This window comes from Asterias rubens, chromosome 4 (assembly GCF_902459465.1).
Source record: "Asterias rubens chromosome 4, eAstRub1.3, whole genome shotgun sequence".
Taxonomy (NCBI): domain Eukaryota; kingdom Metazoa; phylum Echinodermata; class Asteroidea; order Forcipulatida; family Asteriidae; genus Asterias; species Asterias rubens.
Genome location: NC_047065.1, coordinates 17,013,282 through 17,034,176, shown reverse-complemented (window position 1 = coordinate 17,034,176; position 20,895 = coordinate 17,013,282). Strand labels below are relative to the sequence as shown.

The following is a 20,895-nucleotide window of genomic DNA, read 5'->3' as shown; positions in this document are numbered from 1 at the left end:
TTTCATGAAATGCTTTACTTTTTGAGAAACTATTGAAACAATTATCAATTCTCGACAACGAGAATTACTGATTTATAGTAAACACATGTCATGACACGGCGAAACGTGCGGAAACAAGGGTGGGTTTTCCTGTGATTTTCTCCCGACTCCGATGACCGATTGAGCCTAAATTTTCACAGGTTTGTTATTTTATATATAAGTTGTGATACACAAAGTGTGGGCCTTGGACAACACTGTTTACAGAACTGTCTTGTTATACTTTCTACTACCACAGGAAACATTTGTCAGATTTTTTCGGGAGACTTCTCAGTTCTGAAAAGAACTGTCCTGCTTATTAACCACTACCTGTGGGTGGAAGGTATAGCAAATCGGCTGGGATTACTACTATAGCATGTAGGATCGTTATTAACTGCACTATCGCAGAGTGAGTTCTTAAATTGGTCTCAACGTTTCAACTAGCTTGCTCTAAAAATTATATAATTTCAAGAAAGACAACAATTTAAACCTGGAAGAATGCTTCCAAAAAAACAAGTTCCAATATACATATGAAAATACAAAAATATATCAAAGTTTTACTACCTCATCGGGATGGTTGAGATGTTTCTATAATATAATAAAGCAAAATTCTTTTCTGAAATCTCCCCACCCCTTTCTTTGGCCATCCAAAGATGTATTTCAAATAATATATATTTCATATTTGTTCGTTTGTTTATTTGTATGCAACTGAAAGACCAACGGAAGACTTGTGTCACACTGAGTGGTCTGACTGTTTTATTTACTTTTGCGGGGGAAAAAACACCAGACACTTTTTCTGCAGCGTGTTCATATAAACAGTCCAACAGTTGCTGTGACAACTCATTTGTTGACAGAAAATAAATAAATGTTTGAATGGCAGAGTAAGCAAATTTATTTTCTGGCAATTTTTTAAAAAGTGTTGTGTATACACAACTGAATTCCACTGCAATTTGTACAAAATATTAAGGGACGGCACAGCGGTGTGTCTTGCTCAAAGTGGCCTAGTTTTATAAGATCATGTGTTACCAAAAACTTCAGAATTTCTTTTTTACATAAAGTAAAATATATTTTTCAAAAACGAGGAAAAGCACAACATGCAAAAAAAAATGGAACTAAAATAATAATCAGAAATCAATGATATTTCACCGTCAAAGAAATAAGCTCCGTTTTGAAAAAGTATAACTCCCTTTAAGAAACAGGCAGTTTGATTTTCAGTAATCACATTCTTGTGATTCTTGTTATTCTAAAGCATTCCATTTTCTTTCACAAATATAAATCATCTGGATAGAAAAATTCGGAATGGTAATAAGGCCCCTTTCAGAAAAAAAAAATATTCATACAAAAGTATTTATCCTTAAGTTCAAATAGGGTGCAGCAGTGTTTTTGAATGAAAATTACTGTCTACTAGAACTTGAAAAGTATAACTTTCTTAACTCTGAAATTGTCAGTTGAAAATCCAAAGTAAATGGAAACCCGACCCAGTTTGTGTAAGTCTTGTTGACCTGGGGTCTAGAGAGATGGAGATGGTGAAGAAAAAAGAATAAAAACAACTTAAACGGAAACCCTTAAAAAAAAAACCTCACTTACTGTACCTTCTGTAAATGGATTTTTCACACCTTGGAATGTTGTGACTTACTTTTCTTTCCTTTTAATTGCTTTGGTGACAACTGAGAATGTCTCCAATCTTATGCCCTAGTTTCTCAGATCTCGATCAATTTAGTTGTCTCTGGTAGACTGTTTGCATCCTCAATGTCCTTGTTGTCTTCGTCTGCATTCTGCTTCTCGGCAAGCTGAAAAGGGAAAAAAGATGCGACAAGAAATTGGATTGGCTGGTGAGGTTTCAATGTATTGACCCCTTGCACGCACGTCAAACGCGGCGACTGATGCCACGCTCACGATGTTGGTGGTCAATAGGCTTACATGTAAACGCCGCGTCACCTAAAAATGCGCACTTCACTGAATAACAAACGTTAACATTGACCACCAAAATGGCGCATCCAAGATTATTCTGATGGTGACGTCAGGTGAAATTGGTCAATATTCAGTTTGCAGTAACATCAAGTATACATTCTCAATTTGGATTGGAATTGGTGGAAATAGTATGAACTGTTTAAAGACACTGGACACTATTGGTAATTGTCAAAGACTGGTCTTCACAGTTGGTGTATCTCAACATATGCATAAAATAACAAACCTGTAAAAATTTGAGCTCATCAATCGGTCATCAAGTTTGCGAGATAATAATGAACAAAAAAACACCCTTGTCACACAAAGTTGTGATTTCTAATGCTTGATTTCGAGACCTCAAATTCTAAACTTGAGGTCTCAAAATCAAATTCGTGGAAATTTACTTCTTTCTCGAAAACTATGGCACTTCAGAGGGAGCCGTTTCTCACAATGTTTTATACCATCAACCTCTCCCCACTACTCTTAACCTAGAAAGGTTTTATGCCAATACTCATTTTGAGTAATTACCAATGATCCACTGTCTTTAAAAACAGAAGTCACAAGTTCCATTTAACCATTTAGGAAAAACAAACAAAGATGGTAAAAAGACTTTATAAAATTTATTAAAATGGTAATTTAATTTCTCTTTCTTTTTAGACGTTTTAAGTGGTGAAATGGAACCACAGTTTTTCTTTCTGCCTCAACCAATTCATACAAAAAGAGAATTATAAATAGACTGAGTATGATGTAAGCTTGGGCGGTTCCTTCGGTTACCCGGTTCTACCCGGTTCCAAATTGAAAACCGGACCGGCGGTTCCGCTCTTCTGTGGAACCGGGTACCCGCTTTTGTCGGTTCTGATTTTAAAAGACCGAGTACCAATTATAAAAGACTCTGTGGAGCCGATCCTGCGACGAACCGGCTCTAGAAATTGAGGCTTGATGTTGAAAGCGGTGACCGCAGATACAGTGTGCAAAGGCTTCAAGCCGACTATCACGTGTGGCTGCATACACAGTGCACAGCCCCCTAATGCATAGGCATCTACAACCAGCACCTGTATACATGTATATCTCATGCATATACATGTACATGTACAGAGTCCGAAGTCCAAATAGACAGCACGTTGTGATTGGCTGCCGATATATCCATATTCATAAAAGCTTGCCCCATGCACAAAACACACAGTACTGTATGCATGTACAGGCATGTGCACTACGGACGTGCTGCACTATGGAATCAGAGTGCTCGGTGGCACGATGTCTGATCATGGAGGAATTAATTATTCCTCCATGGTCTGATTGACTTGTATTGGGCGCCGTTTGTCCATTAATTGTTTGACACTTTTAAGGCATGTTTTTACCATGGTTTACAGCAATTAGATGTAAACCATAGAAACTGTTGCCAAATTCTGTTATGGTTTACATACCAGTAAATTGTTGTGTATAAGTTTATGGTTTACATTACAGATGCGTAAATTTTCTTGGTTTATGAACCACGATTTGTAAATGTTTTTTGAATGTTCATGGTTTGTAAACCATAAACTTATAATTGGCAAAGATCAGTCTTCCCACTTGGTGTATCTGAACATATGGACAAAGTAACAGACCTGTGAAAATTTGAACTCAATTGGTCGCCGAAGTTGCGAGATAATAATGGAAGAAAAAACACCCTTGTCACACAAAGTTGTGCGCTTTCAGATGCGATATCGAGACCTCAAAATCTAACTCTGATGTCTCAAAATCAAATTCAAATATTTTAGTGGAAAATTACTTCTTTCTCGAAAACTACACTACTTCAGAGGAAGTCGTTTCACATATAGTTTTATACTATCAACAGCTCTCATTTGCTTGATATACCAAGTAAGTTTTTATCGATCAATTACCAATAGTGTCCAGCGCCTTTAAAGAGAGCAGTGAATATCTCTATTTAGATTTCTGAAAAGGAAGGTCTGCTCACCATTTTAAGGAATGCTTGTCTGGATTCAAACTCTTCCCTAGCTAGTTCAAGGACACAAGTTTCATGACCAGGATTTGAACCCACACCCCGTTGAGTTACCACCAGAACTTGAATTCGATACTCTTAATAATGGGTGCTTTCGATTAGCTTCCCCGGGTCAAACGATCTGCCCCCGGTACCTTTGAATAGCTTTGACGTCATTCCAGGAGCTCACCTGGGTCAGCCCCAAATACCCTGCTTGTGGAACGGGTCACTTGGGGTTGGCCTTGGGTGCATGACATCACCACGAGAGGGTGAGTGATCGTTCGATTAGCTCTTGTCAGGAGCGCACCCGAATTAGCACCGTGGGGTCGTCACAGGGAAGCTAATTGAACGAACCCTATATTTCTGAAAAGGAAGGCCATGCTCACCATTTTAAGGAATGCTTGTCTGGATTCAAACTCTTCCCTAGCTAGCTCAACCTCCATCCACTTTGGTAGGTCAGGGATCAGGATTGCAATAGCTGCCTTCAGACCGAGGAGAATGTGCTGTCAAATCAAAGTACTAGAACTAGTTAACATTTTTTATAATTTGGGGCTAAAGGAACATGTTGCCTTGGATTGTTCAAGTTTGTCTATAAAAAGCGTTTGTAACCCTTTTTTACAAAATGCATAATATAGTTGGAGAGATGTTTTAAAAGTAGAATACAATGATCCCCACAAGTTTGCCTCGAAATTGCGTGTTTTTCCTTTTACTGTGCAAGCTAACACAGGCGGCCATTTGTCGACCGTGTTAGTCGACGAGGTAAAAGGAAAACCGTGCAATTTCGAGGTATTTTCAAAGACCAACTCGACCGATCCAAGGCAACGTGTTCCTTTAAACAAAGAAACAATTTCTAGACCGGGAATTGAATTTTAGACCTCCAGATTAAGGTGCCGGCGCTCCACCAATTGAGCTATCTATGAGCCCTATGTTGGCCATCTCCCTAAAGCCCGGTTCATACTTCCTGCGAATGCGAATCGAATGTTGACGTCACAACCCTCCTTTTCGTTGCGAATTTGTGACGTCAACATTCGATTCGCATTCTTATTTGCAGGAAGTAAGAACCAGGCTTAAGTCAATGCCTTTACTCTGGGGTGGCATCCATTCAACCTGTACCTGCCTTGTAGCCAGGGATCTAACCCAAGTTTACAATACAACCTGGGAAGAGGCAGCACTCAGTTAATACAGCACCGGCACAGTAATACAGAGGTTGCGTGTTCAAGTCCGCTCTAGTAACTTTTTTTTTGCTCAAGCCAAATTTGTTACAAATAAAAACATCACCAATTTGTTGTTTGTTGTTAAAAAGGAAATATAGGAAGGTGGCAATGTTGGTCACACGCGACAACTGGGCTCAACATACTGAAATTAAACGTGTATTAAGTGTTAAAGGCAGTGGACACTATTGGTAATTACTCAAAATAATTATTAGCATAAAACCTTTCTTGGTAACGACTCCGAGTAATTGGGAGAGGTTGATAGTATAAAACATTGTGAGATACGGCTATCCCCATTAAGTGACGTACTTTTTGAGAAAGAAGTAATTTTCCACGATTTTGATTTCGAGACCTCTAGTTTAGAATTTGAGGTCTCGAAATCAAGCATCTGAAACATACAACTTCGTGTGACAAGGGTATTCTTTTTCTATCATAGCTATATCGCAACTCCAACGACCAATAAAGCTCAAATTTTTACAGGTTTGTTATTTTATGCAAATGTTGAGATACACCAAGTAAGAAGACTGGTCTTTGACAATTACCAATAGTGTCCATTGTCTTTAAACGCTGCATCACCCAAAATTGCACTACAATCACTACATCATATCAAAGTTGCAATACACTGCAATATGCCTCAAAATTACACTACACTGCATAACTAATAGGGAGATCAACTGTAAAAAGGGCCAGACAAGATTGTCATTTATATTAGGCCTATTCTATTGTAGTTTTGGTAATGAAACCAAGGATGTCTCATAAGTGAACTAAATCATTATATACCCAGACCAGAGGCAGACCATTGGACAATAGTTGTTTTCCATGCGTAAAAACGTGCGCGTGACCTGTTGCGTTAAGCATTATGCAAGGGGGAGCTATTGGATTCTTACACAAAACAGAACGCGCCTCCGAACAATGCGTATAATTTTTGGGTGTCAACTCTCTTTTGTGTATGCTTGTATATGATTTTGACATGCAAAATGACACCCAAGATAGGCACATTGCGAGGGGTCTACCTGAGAAAAAATGTAAAAAAGAGTGCTTGCTATGTGAACCAAAACACAAGGGTAAAACTGTGCTCTTTCACGATAAGTCTTGTGGGTTCTTTACCAATCCTAGGACCTGGGACAAAGCAATAATGATAAAGTATCGCAGACCTCTCGACTACATCAATGTGATCGGTAGAGATACGCAGTCTGAAATTGAGGACCTTTCAACATTCTAAACATAATGAGGGATAAACACCTCTGACGTGATGTTGTGAATGGAATCTCGGTTGCGATCGCTTAATAATGATGATGATGATCTCGCTCAAGGACACAACATGACTACGAGGACTCGAACCTTCAATCAGCTGATAATAAAAAAACAAGAGCTCTAATCTGTTGCTCTTATAAAGAAACACGCTGCCTTGGATCGGACGGGTTGGTCTATAAAAAGCGTGTTTTTTAAATGTAGAAAACAATGATCTACACAAATGCCTCGAAATTGCATGGTTTTCTAAGCACAAAACAAATCTAACTTGGCAAAAAATAAACTACCAGAATACCCTACAGCTACCACTACTTGGACTGTTTACCCCAATTATTTCTTGCTTCCTCAGCAGAACTTACGAAATTGGGCCCAGGTGAATGGGGTCAATTGGGCATTGTGGTAGAGGTCTCTTACAACCGTTACAGTCCCCACAGAGTTATATTTAACGTCTTACCTCAAAGGCAACAAACATCAGGATGTAATGAGTGGTAGTCATGTCAGGGAAGATAGCTCGGACCTCCGGTAACATTGCCATTAATGCTGTATTAGTCAACACTGCAATAATTCCCATCAGTTCAAACACAACCTGTCCCCCCAAAAATAAATCAGGTTTTGTTATTTATTGCTAATAATGATTATATATAAGTCGCATCCAATTTGGCCAGTGGGCCACAAAATTTGATGCTAATAAAATGAAATGAAACTCAGATTGTTCCTTAAAAGGATAAACAAAGTGTTGAATAATTTAGCTTTCAAAGCAAATACTTCTCTTTTGAGGAACCGCCCGCCCCCTCCTCAAAGAATAACTAATCAATATTTTCAATTTGACCCAAAGACAAACGCTCGGACCTCCGGTAACATTGCCATTAATGCTGTATTAGTCAACACTGCAATAATTCCCATCAGTTCAAACACAACCTGTCCCCCCAAAAATAAATCAGGTTTTGTTATTTATTGCTAATAATGATTATATATAAGTCGCATCCAATTTGGCCAGTGGGCCACAAAATTTGATGCTAATAAAATGAAATGAAACTCAGATTGTTCCTTAAAAGGATAAACAAAGTGTTGAATAATTTAGCTTTCAAAGCAAATACTTCTCTTTTGAGGAACCGCCCGCCCCCTCCTCAAAGAATAACTAATCAATATTTTCAATTTGACCCAAAGACAAACGCTCACAGCACACAACCCCCACTGCATACAATGTCAACACAGCAAAACGTTCTTGCAAGTTAAAAGGAAACATTTGGTAATCACTCTTAAAGTTCATGACAATAAAAACTTACTTGTTTAAAAGAACAGCAGCTATCAATAATGTAATAATGATAATAATATCAAATGACTATCAATAATATAAAGTATTTTGAAAACCATAATGCGTCAAAGTACTTTGGCTACGGAAAAAGGTATTAGTTTTTATCCCCCAAAATTTGAATCCGAGAAAAGTTTACTGTCTAATACATTTCTCAGATTGTGTGTATAACAATTACAAATTAAATATTCATGTCATTATAACTCAGCTAATTGATTAAGAAATTAAACAAAACCAAGTTTAGTGATAAGGTCACGTACTAAGCTTCTAATCCATATATGACTCAAGTCTGTCATTTCTACCGTTTCTAAGATTACGAATGAATAAAAATCGTGCATTAAACCTATGGCGTTTAGGCAGAAACCAAGAACAACGTTTCTAAAACGTTTTGAAAACTCGACAAAAACAATACCTGTTCCGACGGTAGGTCGGAACAGCTAATTATACTTCCTGCATGGACCTAATGGCTCCAGATATTTCAGCAATATCTTAAAGACACCTTTAGAAATGAAGGTGGTCTACTTGGTAAGACACTGCTCTAGAATTGCAAGAGTCTTGGGCAAGAGTCTTGTGGTGGGTTATAATCCCACCAGAGTAATATGCCTGTGATATTTTTTTCACAGGACTCGGGAAAGCACCTAGAGTACAGTGCTAACACACATCGGTGTAAGGGTTAAACCAAAACCAACGTTCATTTATAACGAGTTAAAGGGTATGGGTGATTTGTCCCCTGGAAACCTCACCTGCCATGTACCAATGTCTTCAGCCGCCTGGCCGAAGGGGCGTTGGCAAACGCGACTGATCTTGAAGGCGTCTGAGCGTATCTCAATGATGTTGTTGAATAACGCCCACACTGCGGCCAGAGGGTACACAGCTGAGAAGAGAAAGACGTACCCAAACTGAAGCAGGAGCTCCAGGTAGTCATCAAAGGTACCCTGAAAAAAAAAAAATCATGGTTTAGTTCTTGTATATGTTAGAAGGCTGGGGAGGAGAATCGTGTTGGAGGGGATATGTACCTTGAGGAGGTACAGACTGAGATGGTATTGACCCCTTGCACGCGCGTCCCACGCGGCGACTGATGCCACGCTCACCACGTGAGCACACTTCACTGCATAACGCACAACATAGAGTTATATATGAAAACGCAGAGTGAAATTGCCCACCAGTATGGCGCATTCAAGATTTTTCTGATGATGACGTCAGGTGAAATGGGTCAATAGCCAAGTGCAGTGAAAGGAGGATACCAACTGGGTCAAGAGGTGTACAACGTAACTGTAGGTGGGCACACAACCTTTGGTCGGCCGCGCAAGACGTGGCGCGCAAGACATAGCAGAGCTCCGTGTCGAAAGACATGCAACTGCTTGGAGTCGATGCAAGGGACACGACGGACAGGGCCAAGTGGAAGAGAGCCATAGGGAGAAAGCAGGCCAACATAAAATAGACAGGACAACGGCCTTAAAACCAACATACCTTTTATAAATGTAGAACTTAGAAAACATTGTAAACATTTTTAAAAACATTCTTGTATATAGCGCATATCACCATAAGGTAACCTCTCATCTTCCATTTTAAATTTTGGGGGCTCTGTTAACTTCACTACAAATACTTATTACCTATCCTTTAACCAATGGGTTAATATCCCATCCAAAAGGACTAAGCAATAGTGGGTACGTGTCCAGCTTAAGGACACAAGTGTCACGACCTAGACTTGATACCACACTCTGCTGATCAGAAACACCAGAGCTCTTACTCGCTCGGCCACAACACCCCAATTCACTACATCTTCTTTCCACCACCCCCACCCCCCTAAAAGCCCATCCCATCCTTACAGGGTAAACATCCATCTTGCTCTGCTCCTCAGCCAGTCCCTTGGCAGCCTCCACGTTCACATCATCATCTTTCTTCTTATCCCCATCATCCAAGACATTGTCCGCTTTCCTCCAGAAGCGCAGGATGAGATACGGGAGGCCCGTCTCTAAGAACTGCTCGATGAGTTGCTGAACGATCAACAGGGTCGCCAAGTACTGAGAGTAAATAAATAGTATTTCTGCTGTTAATTAATTTTTCTTAGTTTAATGAACAGGCAATTTTGTTTGTAACTGAGATTTGAAAGTCTGTAACAATATTTACGACCAGTGCTCAATTTCATAGAGCAGTGAAAAAGCATTAACAATAATAATATAAATTTATTATGTGTTTTTCAAGCCAAGCAGGACAGGTCCTTTGAAGCCCATAACTGAATGATGAGGGACCTGTTCTTCTGTGCTTGAAAACGAACAGCATGCTTCAAATAATTTGCCTCTGAGTTTGTACATAGAACTCGGAGAAGAACTGAGAAACACGGTGCTTAAAGCCATTATACACTTTCGGAACAGAAACAAAAATCATTGCTCACAGATTTACAAATAACTTACAGGGTTTACAGAAGGTAATGGTGAAAGACATCTCTTGAAATATTATTCTATGAAACGCTTTACTTTTTGAGAAAACATTTAAACAAACTCAATTCTCGATAATCAGAATTACGGATTTATTTTAAACACATGTCATGACACGGCGAAACATGCGGAAACAAGGGTGGGTTTTACTGTGATTTTCTCCCGACTCTGATGACCGATTGAGCCTAAATTTTCACAGGTTTGTTATTTTATATATAAGTTGTGATACACGAAGTGTGGGCCTTTGGACAATACTGTTTACCGAAAGTGTCCAATGCCTTTAATTACACATCGGTGTAAGGTTAAAACTAATTATAAAATAAATCTCAGTGCTTTGTGAAATCGAGCCCAGGTTGTGTGACCAAAAGGTTTTTAGATGACTCCCGTTAATAACCACACTCTCTAAATATGTATGGTGGATTGTCCTACCTTTTTCAGTCTGAGCATGTCTAGTTGGTAGAAGGCAATGTAGAACAGGGCCATGAAGCAATTGGCAAAATCAAACTGTTGGGAATCAAAAACGAATGTAATTGGTTGGGCTAAAATTCAAAAAAAGATAATTAAGGTTGCAGTTGGAGGAAAACAAATTCACATATGAAAAGTAAGCTAAGATAAAAGTGAAATATTGAAAATCTTGTAAAGTAGGAGTTTAAACTTAATAATCAGGTGAGGTTTGCGGTAGCACCAAGTATAAATCTTTTTAAGTAGCTTTGTTTCAGTAAAAAAAAATGTTGAAGACCATCAGAGCATACTGAAAAACGTTGAAGACGATCAGAGTAACATGCCTGTGATATTTTTTCACAGGACTTGTGAAAAGTACTGAGTATACAGTGCTAACACACATCGGTGTATGGGTAAAAAACAATTTTAATGTTCTTTATCCCCGATGCAAATTTAACATCTCTTACAGAGCATACTGATCGAAACGTTGAGTTGTCAACCACCGGAAGTGAGGTCAGTAAATGTTCTTTCACATTTACATAAGCCATCAAGGTCCCAAAGGAAGTGCTGCATTATGAATCATCCATATTACAAGAAATCCTTTACAAACCGACATTGCAAAGGTTTTCATTAGACCTGGCAGATGCACTTAGATCACTTTACAATAACTTGAAAACGTCTACTCCATATTCCTTTTATTATAAGATAAACTTTATAGATTACCCTAGGTAATCGGGCATTTGTGTACTTCACCCATTTCATTCCCTCTTGAGCTAATTGTGTATTTGCATTTCTTTTTTCTCTGCATTTCCTTAATTTCTTGTGATGTGCAAGAGAGTTTATTAATATAGGTTTCGTGCAAAATAAATGTCCGTTATTATTAACTTATTAACCTACCACAACCAACTTCATGATCAGGTTGTTTTCATACGTTGAATGCAGACGGTGATTCTCTAAAACGAAAAAAAAAGTATCCATTCTTACTGTTTCTTATATTTAATTGACCAAACAAATACAGAATGCGCAACCAAGTTATAATAAAAATATAGAAACTTATAATCTGCAGTATTGCCGCAAAACAGCCTCAAAGTGCTGTGTACAAAAGGCACAAGTCAATGAATCTGAAAAGATGGCAATAAAAACTTACATGTTAAAAGATTTGGGTACTTTTTGTACCACAGAACACAATGTCCACAGATTTACATTAAACTTACACCGTTTGAAGATAATGGTAGTGGAAAGAGTAACCTAAGATATTGCTTGCTGAGGAGCTGTAGTTTTTGAGAAATGAGTAAAACAATGTCATGAAAATACGTGCTAAAATAATTTTCGTCTCATGTTCATCGAGACGAAAATTATTTTCATGACATTGTTTAAGTCATTTCTCCAAAACTACAGCACCTCAGCAAGTAATATTTTCAGGGAAATTTTCTACTATCATTATCTTCAAACTGTGTAAGTTTAGTGTAAATCTGTGGACATTGTGTTTTTGGTCCTACAAAAAGTACATACACGTAGACCCTTTAAGATTAATGGCAGAAGTACATCAGCTTTGGATAGCAAAATACTTTTTGCAAAACTTTTCACTTCGAAGTACTGGGGTTATAGAAAAAGATATAACTTTTTATCCCCAAATTTTTCAATCTGAGAACCATTACTGCCAGTAACGATTCACAGATTGTGCATTCCAACTGCAGATTACTCTTCCTGCGTGGACTTAACTGCTCCAGATTTTTGGCAATATTGTGTAATTAATATCTACCATCTTTTGAAAGGAAATTTTGACGGGTTACTTTTTATGATTTTTGGAGTTGAACAAAGAATTTACTAGAGTAGGATTCGAACCAACGACCTCCGGATTAACGTGCTGGCGCTCCACCAACTGAGCTAACTAGCCCTATATTGGCGGTGTCCCTATTTTATCAATATCTTTGTTCGGGGGTGCCAGTCAGAAGCCATACAACCGCTAACTGCCGTGTAGCCAGGGATCACACCCAAATTATGATACAACCTGGGAAGCGGCAGCCAGGGGATCACCTTAACAGGATGCGACTTTTTGTTTCAGATATCTATATAAACCACAAGGGAAACTGACTGGGTAAATTTTGAAATGATTTTTGGGTTACTTTTATGGTAGATATCTACATTTATATGGGATTGAAACAAACAGTGGTTTCCAATTATCAAACGTATAAAATCCCTTTAAAAACTCAAACACTTATTGGTTTGCCAACAACCTGTTATGAAATTGACAAAGATCACTTTGTTGTAGTATAAAGTCAAACTTACCCCAGTCATTGAGGAATGACGCCAACTGCCGATAGAACTTGTTGATGATGACGATGGTGACCGCGTAGACCATGCTAGGTAGGAGGAACAAGCCCTGGCCAGGCATCTTAGTGATGTCCATCTTGCCTTTGATGTAATCCTCACAGGTGAAGCTGCCGAGCATGATGGCAAATGACACCAGTAGGAAGAAGATGATGACGGGGATGGACACACCGACCTTATCAAAAAATTAAATTAATTCTCTTATTGCCTGGTGAGTTGAAGCCGTATCAATACATCTTCTTTAGCCTAATTAACTTCATTGCAGGAGGAAAGCCTCTTCAACATAGAGTGGCCTGGCCGAGTCGATAAGAGCACCGAACTCAAGCTCTGGTGTTTCTGTTCAGCAGAGTGTGGGTTTCGAGTCCCTGTTGTGACACCGGTGTCCCTGAGCAAGACACTTTACTATAACTGATTTTCTCCACCCAGGGGTAAAATGGTACCTGTGAGGGCAGAGTTGGTTCTTGTGGTTGGTTTAGCTTATTGCGCTACATATTTGGCGGGACAGACTGTATACTCCCCGGGGAGCTGAGATGGTTTAAGGAATGAAATGGCCCAGTGATCAGAGTAATAATGCTGGAAGCGCTTTAAGATATGGTGTATAAAGCACTATATAAAATCTGAATATTATTTTTCAATGAAAGATTACCTTTTTGAGGACACGCTTCCATTTAGGATAAGAAGGCTCCTCACGCCCAGTGATCGGATTACGGTGCAGCGGTCCGTAAAACTGCGGGCGAGGCTCCTCAAACTTCACCATGCCATAGGTACCCCAGGAGTAGGCCATCGCCGAGCACTTACGCTTCCACGCCTCCAGGAAGAGCGTGGTCCAGATGAGATTGAAGACGGCGAACACCGCGTAGCCATGACTCGGAGGTCCCCAGAAGGTGATGAGATAGTACAGGAGACCCACACTGGCCGGTAGGACCAGGGCGGCCGTGTAGAATCCCAGGAAGGAGAAGTAGATGGCCAGGGCTTCACCAAAATACTCACGGATTTTTTCTGAAACAACACCATTAGAAATTTGTGTTACTTTTGTACAGACTTGGCGTAGACAGTAGCAAAATATTAACAATAAATTAGTAAAATGGCGGAATGCTCAATCCTGTCTACGATGCCATTATGTAGAGGATCAACTTCCCTATGCACTTCTCTACATTGTCATTTTTATTCTACATAATGAAACCAAAGATTGCACACATAATAACTAAGGATTCGAGAAGAAAGATGCCGAGTAGGAACCAGAAACACTGGAAATCATGCTCTAAATCTCAGATGATGAGAGACCGATAGGCTGTCACCATTGCTTGTAATTGTATTCAGTCTATGGGAGGCAAGTACAAGGTTCCAGCATACCATGGCCACTTATCAGCCGTGGCTTTTTTATGGCCAAGAGTTTAGCTGATTCAATCTTTTGCATATATTCATTATTTTCCAACAAATCCTGGTGCATCTTAATTGTTGTTTTAAAGGCAGTGGACACTATTGGTAATTACTCAAAATAATTATCAGCATAAAACCTTACTTGGTAACAACTAATGGGGAGAGGTTGGTAGTATAACACATTGTGAGAAACGGCTTCCTCTGAAGTGACATAGTTTTCAAGAAAGAAGTAATTTTCCACGAATTTGATGTCTTGAAATCAAGCATCTGAAAGCACACAGCATCGTTTGACAATGGTTTTTTTTTCTTTCATAGTTATCTCGCGACTCCAGCTCAAATTTTCACAGGTTTGTTATTTTATGCATAAATGTTGAGATACACCAAGTGTGAAGGCTAGTCTTTTACAATTACCAATAAGTGTCCACTGCCTTTAAAACGATTTTCTCAACAACAAAAAAGTGCTGAAAAATTGTACTATCCAGAAGCACGGTAATGACTTTGTAATTTCGTCAGAAATTGTTTAAAATGATGGGAGGGGTGAAAAGAAAAAATAATAATATATACACGGTGAAAAAAATCTACCACTTCGTCAAGTCCTTCCTTACCAATAGGCTGTGCATTAAGGCTGTTGAAGCTCTTGTACCATATCTTAGTGAGTGAAGAGAGCTCACTCGCGATGTGCAGAGGGTAGAGATGGGTCACAATATTGGCATCCATGCACTTGGGAACTGCAATCAAACATTAGGTAACAATATTACATACATACGTACACATATAGGGCATTTGTATAGCGCCACTGCGTCAAGAACGCAGCGCATTAGATAGGATATAGAGAATGTTTGATAGACTTCTTAAATGTTTGAAGAGAGTCGGATTTCCTGATTGAGATGGAGAGTGCATTCCAGGTGTGTGGAGCAAAATGTGAGAAAGTGCGACTTGAAGCCGACACAAGAAGCTTGATTAAGTTAGGTTCCATGAGGCGAGTAGTGTCGGATGCTGAGCGTAGACTGAAGCGACCAGTGGGTAGTAGAAAGCATACCTTAAAGTATTAGTTGCTGAGGTGCTGTAGTTTTTGAGAAACTAGTAGAACAATGTCATGAAAATACGTTTTTACATGCTGAAACAATTTTTGTCTCATGATCACTGAGATGAAAATTATTTTCCTGACATTGTTTTACTCATTTTTCAAAAACTACAGCTCCTCAGCAAGTAATACTTTCAGGGAAGCTTTCTACTATCATTATCTTCAAACTGTGTAAGTTTGCTGTAGTTCTGTGGACATTGTGTTTTTTTGTCCTACAAAAAGTACATAGACCTTTTAAAGGGTAATGCCTGTACTTACTGATCCTCTGTTTCTCATACAGCATAACATCTTCAGTTCCTGGGATAGTGCTAGTCTTGGGGTTGCGGACATGGAGAAGTAAGTAGTATATGATATGCTGGCAATCACAGGTTGTCAGGAAATGGTTCTCTGCAATTCAATAAAAAAATAGTTTCATTGTGCAAAAAGGTAAAAATAATGCCAGGGATGCCAGTGGCTCTTTCCTTCAGAGCCTGAAAAATTTTTTTTGAAGGAAAAGGGGTCACCGCCCCCCCCTTCCCTCAGACCAAAAAACTATAAAAAACATAACAGCACTTGTTTACTAAAACATAAAGAAAAAGAAGGCCGGCATAGTCTGATTGCAGGCATAGTCTGATTTTAGTCTCGAACTATATATCACAAATTTCAAAACGTAAAAATAAAAAGTCAAAACAAAAATTTTGATTTTTTTTTTTTTTCATTTTTGGACGATCTTACCCTCTTATTTCTGCCTTTATAGTACTTTATTTTTGTCAACCATGTTGATGGGTTCGTAATGTGAGGATCGGTTGCATACAAAAACTTCTTTTGCAATTGAAATTTTTGATCGGTGTCAACAATGCACACATCCACCGTCTGGACAGGTCATTCACTCAAGCTGCACGAATCATTTAAAATGGATTACCCTAACACATTCAATTGAAACAGTCTCTTTTGGTTTTAAAGGCACTGAACTCGTTTGGTAATTGTCAAAGACCAGTCTTCTCAATTGGTGTATCCCAACATAAGCATAACATAACAAACCTCAATATTGGCTCAATTGATCATCAAAGTTGCGAGAAAATGATGAAAGAAAAAAAAACACCCTTGTTGGACGAATTTGTGTGCTTTCGGATAGGAATAAAAGACATCACGCTAGAAGTCTTTTAATGTTTCAGTGAGAAAACACCTCTTTCTCAAAATCTACGTTACTTCAGAGGGAGTCGTTTCCCACAATGTTTTATACTATCAACAGCTCGCCAATGCTCATTACCAAGTCAGTTTTTAAGTTAATATTTGTTTTGAGTATAATTACCAAACATGTACCTTCCCTGTAAGGCTAAGCTTAAGACTTTTTTTTCAAAACAAGCTTTTGGCTAATTTGTTATTGTACAGTTGTATGTGTAATTGTTTTACTTTTTGCTGTTTGTTGGTGAATAGCGCCCAATAGATGTGGTTTAATTATTATTATATAACACCCAAGCAGATCCTTGCCATTTGATTGGAGGATTGTCCGTCACGTGATAGCAAATAAAAGTACCATTGCACGCTGAGTCACTCACCGTGCTTTTTCGTTCCATCCGAAAAGTACCATTGCACGCTGCCAGCGTGCAATGGTACTTTTCGGATGGAACGAAAAAGCTGAGTAAAAACATCACTGCGTGCGCGTTGTCTTCGGTAACGCAGCAAGGCATATTAGTAAAATTACTAGCATTCGTCTTCTACAATTAAAAATTGGAGGCCTACGCTTTGTTTGTTTTGAAAGTTGTATCTTTCAATCAAAATGACAAAGATCTACTTGGATGTTATATAAAACAAATAATGAATGTTTTTCATTCGTGCAATGGTGCGAATATGTTCATTCGTTGAAAGCTGGAATGTTCCATTCAACTCGGCTCCGCCTCGTTGAATAGAACATTCCATCTTTCAACTCATGAACATAATTTGCACCATTGCACTCATAAACATTCATTATGTGAATACTATTTCACATTTCATTTATTCTGGATGTGAAGCCAAGAACTTAATCACTGTATTAGCCAAGAACCCAATGAAGAGAAGACAAGAAAGGACAAAAAACACCGAAAAAAATATTCAAGGGAAACCAACGCAGTCAGTTAAGGGACTGAACCCAAACCTTATAGGTCCTCGGTATAATAGAGCAAAGAAAGTTACAGTAAAGATCTACTATAACCACAATCCTGATACGAAAGCCTCTACTATTTGAGGGAGTTCCATGTTTAGTTAACTTATTTTACCTTCACACTCAAACTGGTCAGCATGGACTCTAGTGAATTCTCGCGTCGTTCCATCCTTGCACTTCTTCTTGAGGCAAGCTATCTCTGCTCCTTCAAGAAGTCGCTCCCTGGTGGCTCCAATCTCCAGGACGGTTCCCTCACCATCTTGCCCGGCAGACTGTCTAGCTTTCAAACCTGATATGAAGAAAATGAACATTTGCTTTTGGTGAACCTGCTGGATGCTTTTAAACCCTTGACAAGTGTCTCGCTCAAATCGTCAGGGTTTTCGGTAAGAGACAATTGAGCCACTGCAGTCAAATTTATCACAAAATACCAAGCCAGTAAGTGGCAAAATGAAACAGGTGACCAGCTTTAGGGCCGTCCAACCTGAACACTTGTCAAAAAATACCCAGCCCCTCAAATTTTCTTTCCCCACCCCCTTTAGAAGATGCCTTCAAGGGTTTAGGTACTTTTAGTACAACACAAAACATCATGTCCACAGATTTATTTCAAAACTTACAAGGTCTGAAAATAATGATGGTAAAAAGCTTTAGTCCCTTAAAATATTACTTGCTGAGGTTCTGTAGTTTTTTGAGAAATGAGTATAACAATGTCACGGAAATAATTTCTGTCTCACAGGGGACGAGAATTATTTTAGCATTTTTACGACTCTGCTGAAAACATTGCTCTGTGATTTTGACTTTTCTTCTTAAAAAGAATTGACGACTAATGAAGCTGAAACTTCTACAGGTACATTATTTCTAAATCTTCATTCACAGTGAGTATGGATTCATATGGCCCGAAAAACTTGATCTACAAAAGGTATTTTAAAATACTATTTAAAGGCAGTGGACACTATTGGTAATTACTCAAAATAATTATCAGCATAAAACCTTTCTTGGTGACGAGTAATGGGGAAAGGTTGATGGTCTAAAACATTGTGAGAAATGGTTCCCTCTGAAGTGACATAGTTTCGAGAAGAAGTAATTTTCCTAGAATTTGATTTCGAGACCTCAGATTTAGAACTTGAGGTCTCAAAATCAACCATCTAAACGCACACAATTTCGTGTGACAGGGGTGTTTTTTCTTCTTCATTATTATCTTGCAAGTCTTGCAAGTTCTTTATTATTAAGTTCAATGACCGATTGAGCTCAAATTCACACAGGTTTGTTATTTTATGCATATGCTGAGATACACCAACAGTGAAGGCTAGTCTTTGACAATTACCAATAGTGTCCACTGCCTTTAAGGCAAAAACAGGCAAAAATAAAAAAAAAGGCAAAAATCTGTTCCCTTTACCAGCTCCATCCTTCTCCTCTGGTGCCTCAATTCGTTCCATCATCCATCGTCTGGTCTCATTGGTTGTTTTCTCAGATATCTCCATGATAACCAGCGGTCTGAACTGACCGTCTTCATGCGTCAAGATGTCATCGTTGACGTCCTGTATGCTATGGCTATGGTGTTCATGGTGGTGGTCATCATCCAAGTCATGAGAATGACTGTGGCCGTTGACCTGAGCATCCACGCCTACACGTTGAATGGCTGGCATGATGCTTTAGCTGCGAGTGAAATGAAAAAGTATTAAAGAACTGTTCTCAAGTGAGGTTTGTGGTGGCGCCAAGTGTATTATCAGTGTTGGTTCTGAAAAGAACTGGATGGGCCCAATTTCATGGCTCCGTAAGCAAGGACTTGGCGCTTACTGAAGCAGGAAATTTCATGCTTACGTCAAGCATTCATGGGTTAGGAGCAAATTTTCATACTAGGCCTTCTCTGCTTACAAAGCTAGCGCATTAATTCGGCGCTTGCATGTAAGTGGCAAATGATGCAGAATTCAGCTGAAAGCAGAGCCATGAAATGTGGGCCCTGGTGGTTGACACCTCAACAATACAATCAGTGTGCTCATATCGTCTTCAGGACATTATTAACTTGAGTTGTAAGTTACGTCATATTGTTTTACTGATCAGCACTACCCTCATCTTAATATTCTAGATCAGTTTTATGGGCAGATATAATTTTATGGTTTTTAGTTATGAGGATATGTTTTCTATTATAATTTTGTTTTACTTTGTTTTGTGGCTGATTGCCGACTCCTGCGACAAAATAACCACATTTGGGGGTTGAACAAAGAAAAAATGACTAGACTAGAGTTGGTTTTGAACTCATTTTTGTTGTTAAATTTACTCTCTTCTCAAAAGAGATGTACACATGGTTCTATATTGCAGACCTCATCTAATTACTTTGTATACGATCTAGCCCTGGTAGGACGTCAGTCAGTGCGCCGGAGGAGGGAAAAGTTTCACGCCACCACTTTTTCATTTGTTCTGAAATAATATATTTATAGTAAGTTTCTAGTTCGATGAGATATCCCTTTTAATTTTTTGTAAATATGAATGAAAAAGTGGTGGCAGGAAACAGAGAGTTATCCCGGACGGACATGACAGAGGAGTCCTCCATGCTCCCACCATGACGTAAATCCTATGGCTGGTGACTGGTGAAGTTGGCAGCAGACCAGGGCTAGGCCTACTTCCGGATAACTTTCCGTATGGCGCCACCACTTTTTCACTAATTTTTACAAAAAGGGTTATCTAATTGAGGTTAATATCATACTATATTATTTCATATCGAATGAAAAAGTGGGGGCGCCATACGGAAACTTTTCCCTACTTCCTTGTTGTTATTAGTACACGTGTGACATATGCCTTGATCGTTGCGATAACCGTAACCAATGGTCCCTCCTGACTGAGCCTGAGTCCCGACGGCGCAGGAGTGTTACAATACATTATCGCAACTAACATAGACCTACACACTCTATTACAGTTACACACTATTTTTAATTTAGGTCTCCTCTTGATAACTATGAATTTGAAACTCAATTTACTCCATCCTTGATTTCACAACTTTTTATTTTCTAACTAAAAAGTCTGAATAACAAACTAGGGACTAAAACAACTAGCCAGGCAGCTACTGAATTCCTCTGCTGCGAACTATATGTACATATTTTTGTAAGTTGATAACTGGAACTGTTAAGATAAAAACACACCCTTTGCGCTATGATTATGAAACACACCCACCTTTTGACTCCACCCACGTCAACCTTTGTGCTGCACACACTTTCTATCAGGGAGTTCTTGTGCGCCCACACACCACACACACGAAACACCCGAAAAACAACAGCAAACGAAAGTTAAAAACCACTACTTTGAAACAGCGCCCTCTGTTGATTCTCATGGTTGCCGAAATAAATTTTCTAGATGACCATGTACCTCGACGTCACAATAATGACTTGTAATGGTA

The 20,895-nt window shown here is 38.9% G+C and overlaps 1 protein-coding gene across 2 annotated transcripts; it reads right to left on the bottom strand.

Moving 5' to 3' along the window:
- Positions 1-201: 201 nt before the first annotated feature.
- LOC117289118 (anoctamin-10-like) lies at positions 202-20,748 on the bottom strand. 2 transcript variants are annotated; one of them, XM_033770089.1, is made up of 15 exons: positions 20,673-20,748; positions 18,901-19,160; positions 17,623-17,796; positions 15,647-15,775; positions 14,910-15,032; positions 13,571-13,923; positions 12,883-13,099; positions 11,491-11,546; positions 10,582-10,656; positions 9,544-9,738; positions 8,458-8,649; positions 7,252-7,320; positions 6,857-6,919; positions 4,327-4,443; positions 202-1,805 (listed from the first exon to the last, which is right to left on the bottom strand). In XM_033770089.1, exons 2-15 carry the CDS (start codon positions 19,148-19,150, stop codon positions 1,716-1,718), a joined length of 2,103 nt encoding a protein of 700 aa, XP_033625980.1. In that variant the 5' UTR covers positions 19,151-19,160; positions 20,673-20,748; the 3' UTR covers positions 202-1,715. The 2 variants fall into 2 exon arrangements, with proteins under 2 accessions (XP_033625980.1, XP_033625981.1); XM_033770090.1 differs by lacking the exon at positions 20,673-20,748 and adding an exon at positions 20,642-20,657.
- Between the last annotated feature and the right edge of the window lie 147 nt (positions 20,749-20,895).

Excerpts from the sequence above, each read along its gene's own strand:
- LOC117289118 (XM_033770089.1), bottom strand. The coding sequence starts at position 19,150 with ATGCCAGCCATTCAACGTGTAGGCGTGGATGCTCAGGTCAACGGCCAC. Across the intron at positions 13,924-14,909 it reads CCTTAATGCACAGCCTATTG|AAAAAATCCGTGAGTATTTT; the intron begins GTAAGGAAGGAC and ends GTGTTGTTTCAG. Across the intron at positions 6,920-7,251 it reads TAATGGCAATGTTACCGGAG|GTCCGAGCTATCTTCCCTGA; the intron begins GTCCGAGCGTTT and ends ATGTTACCGGAG.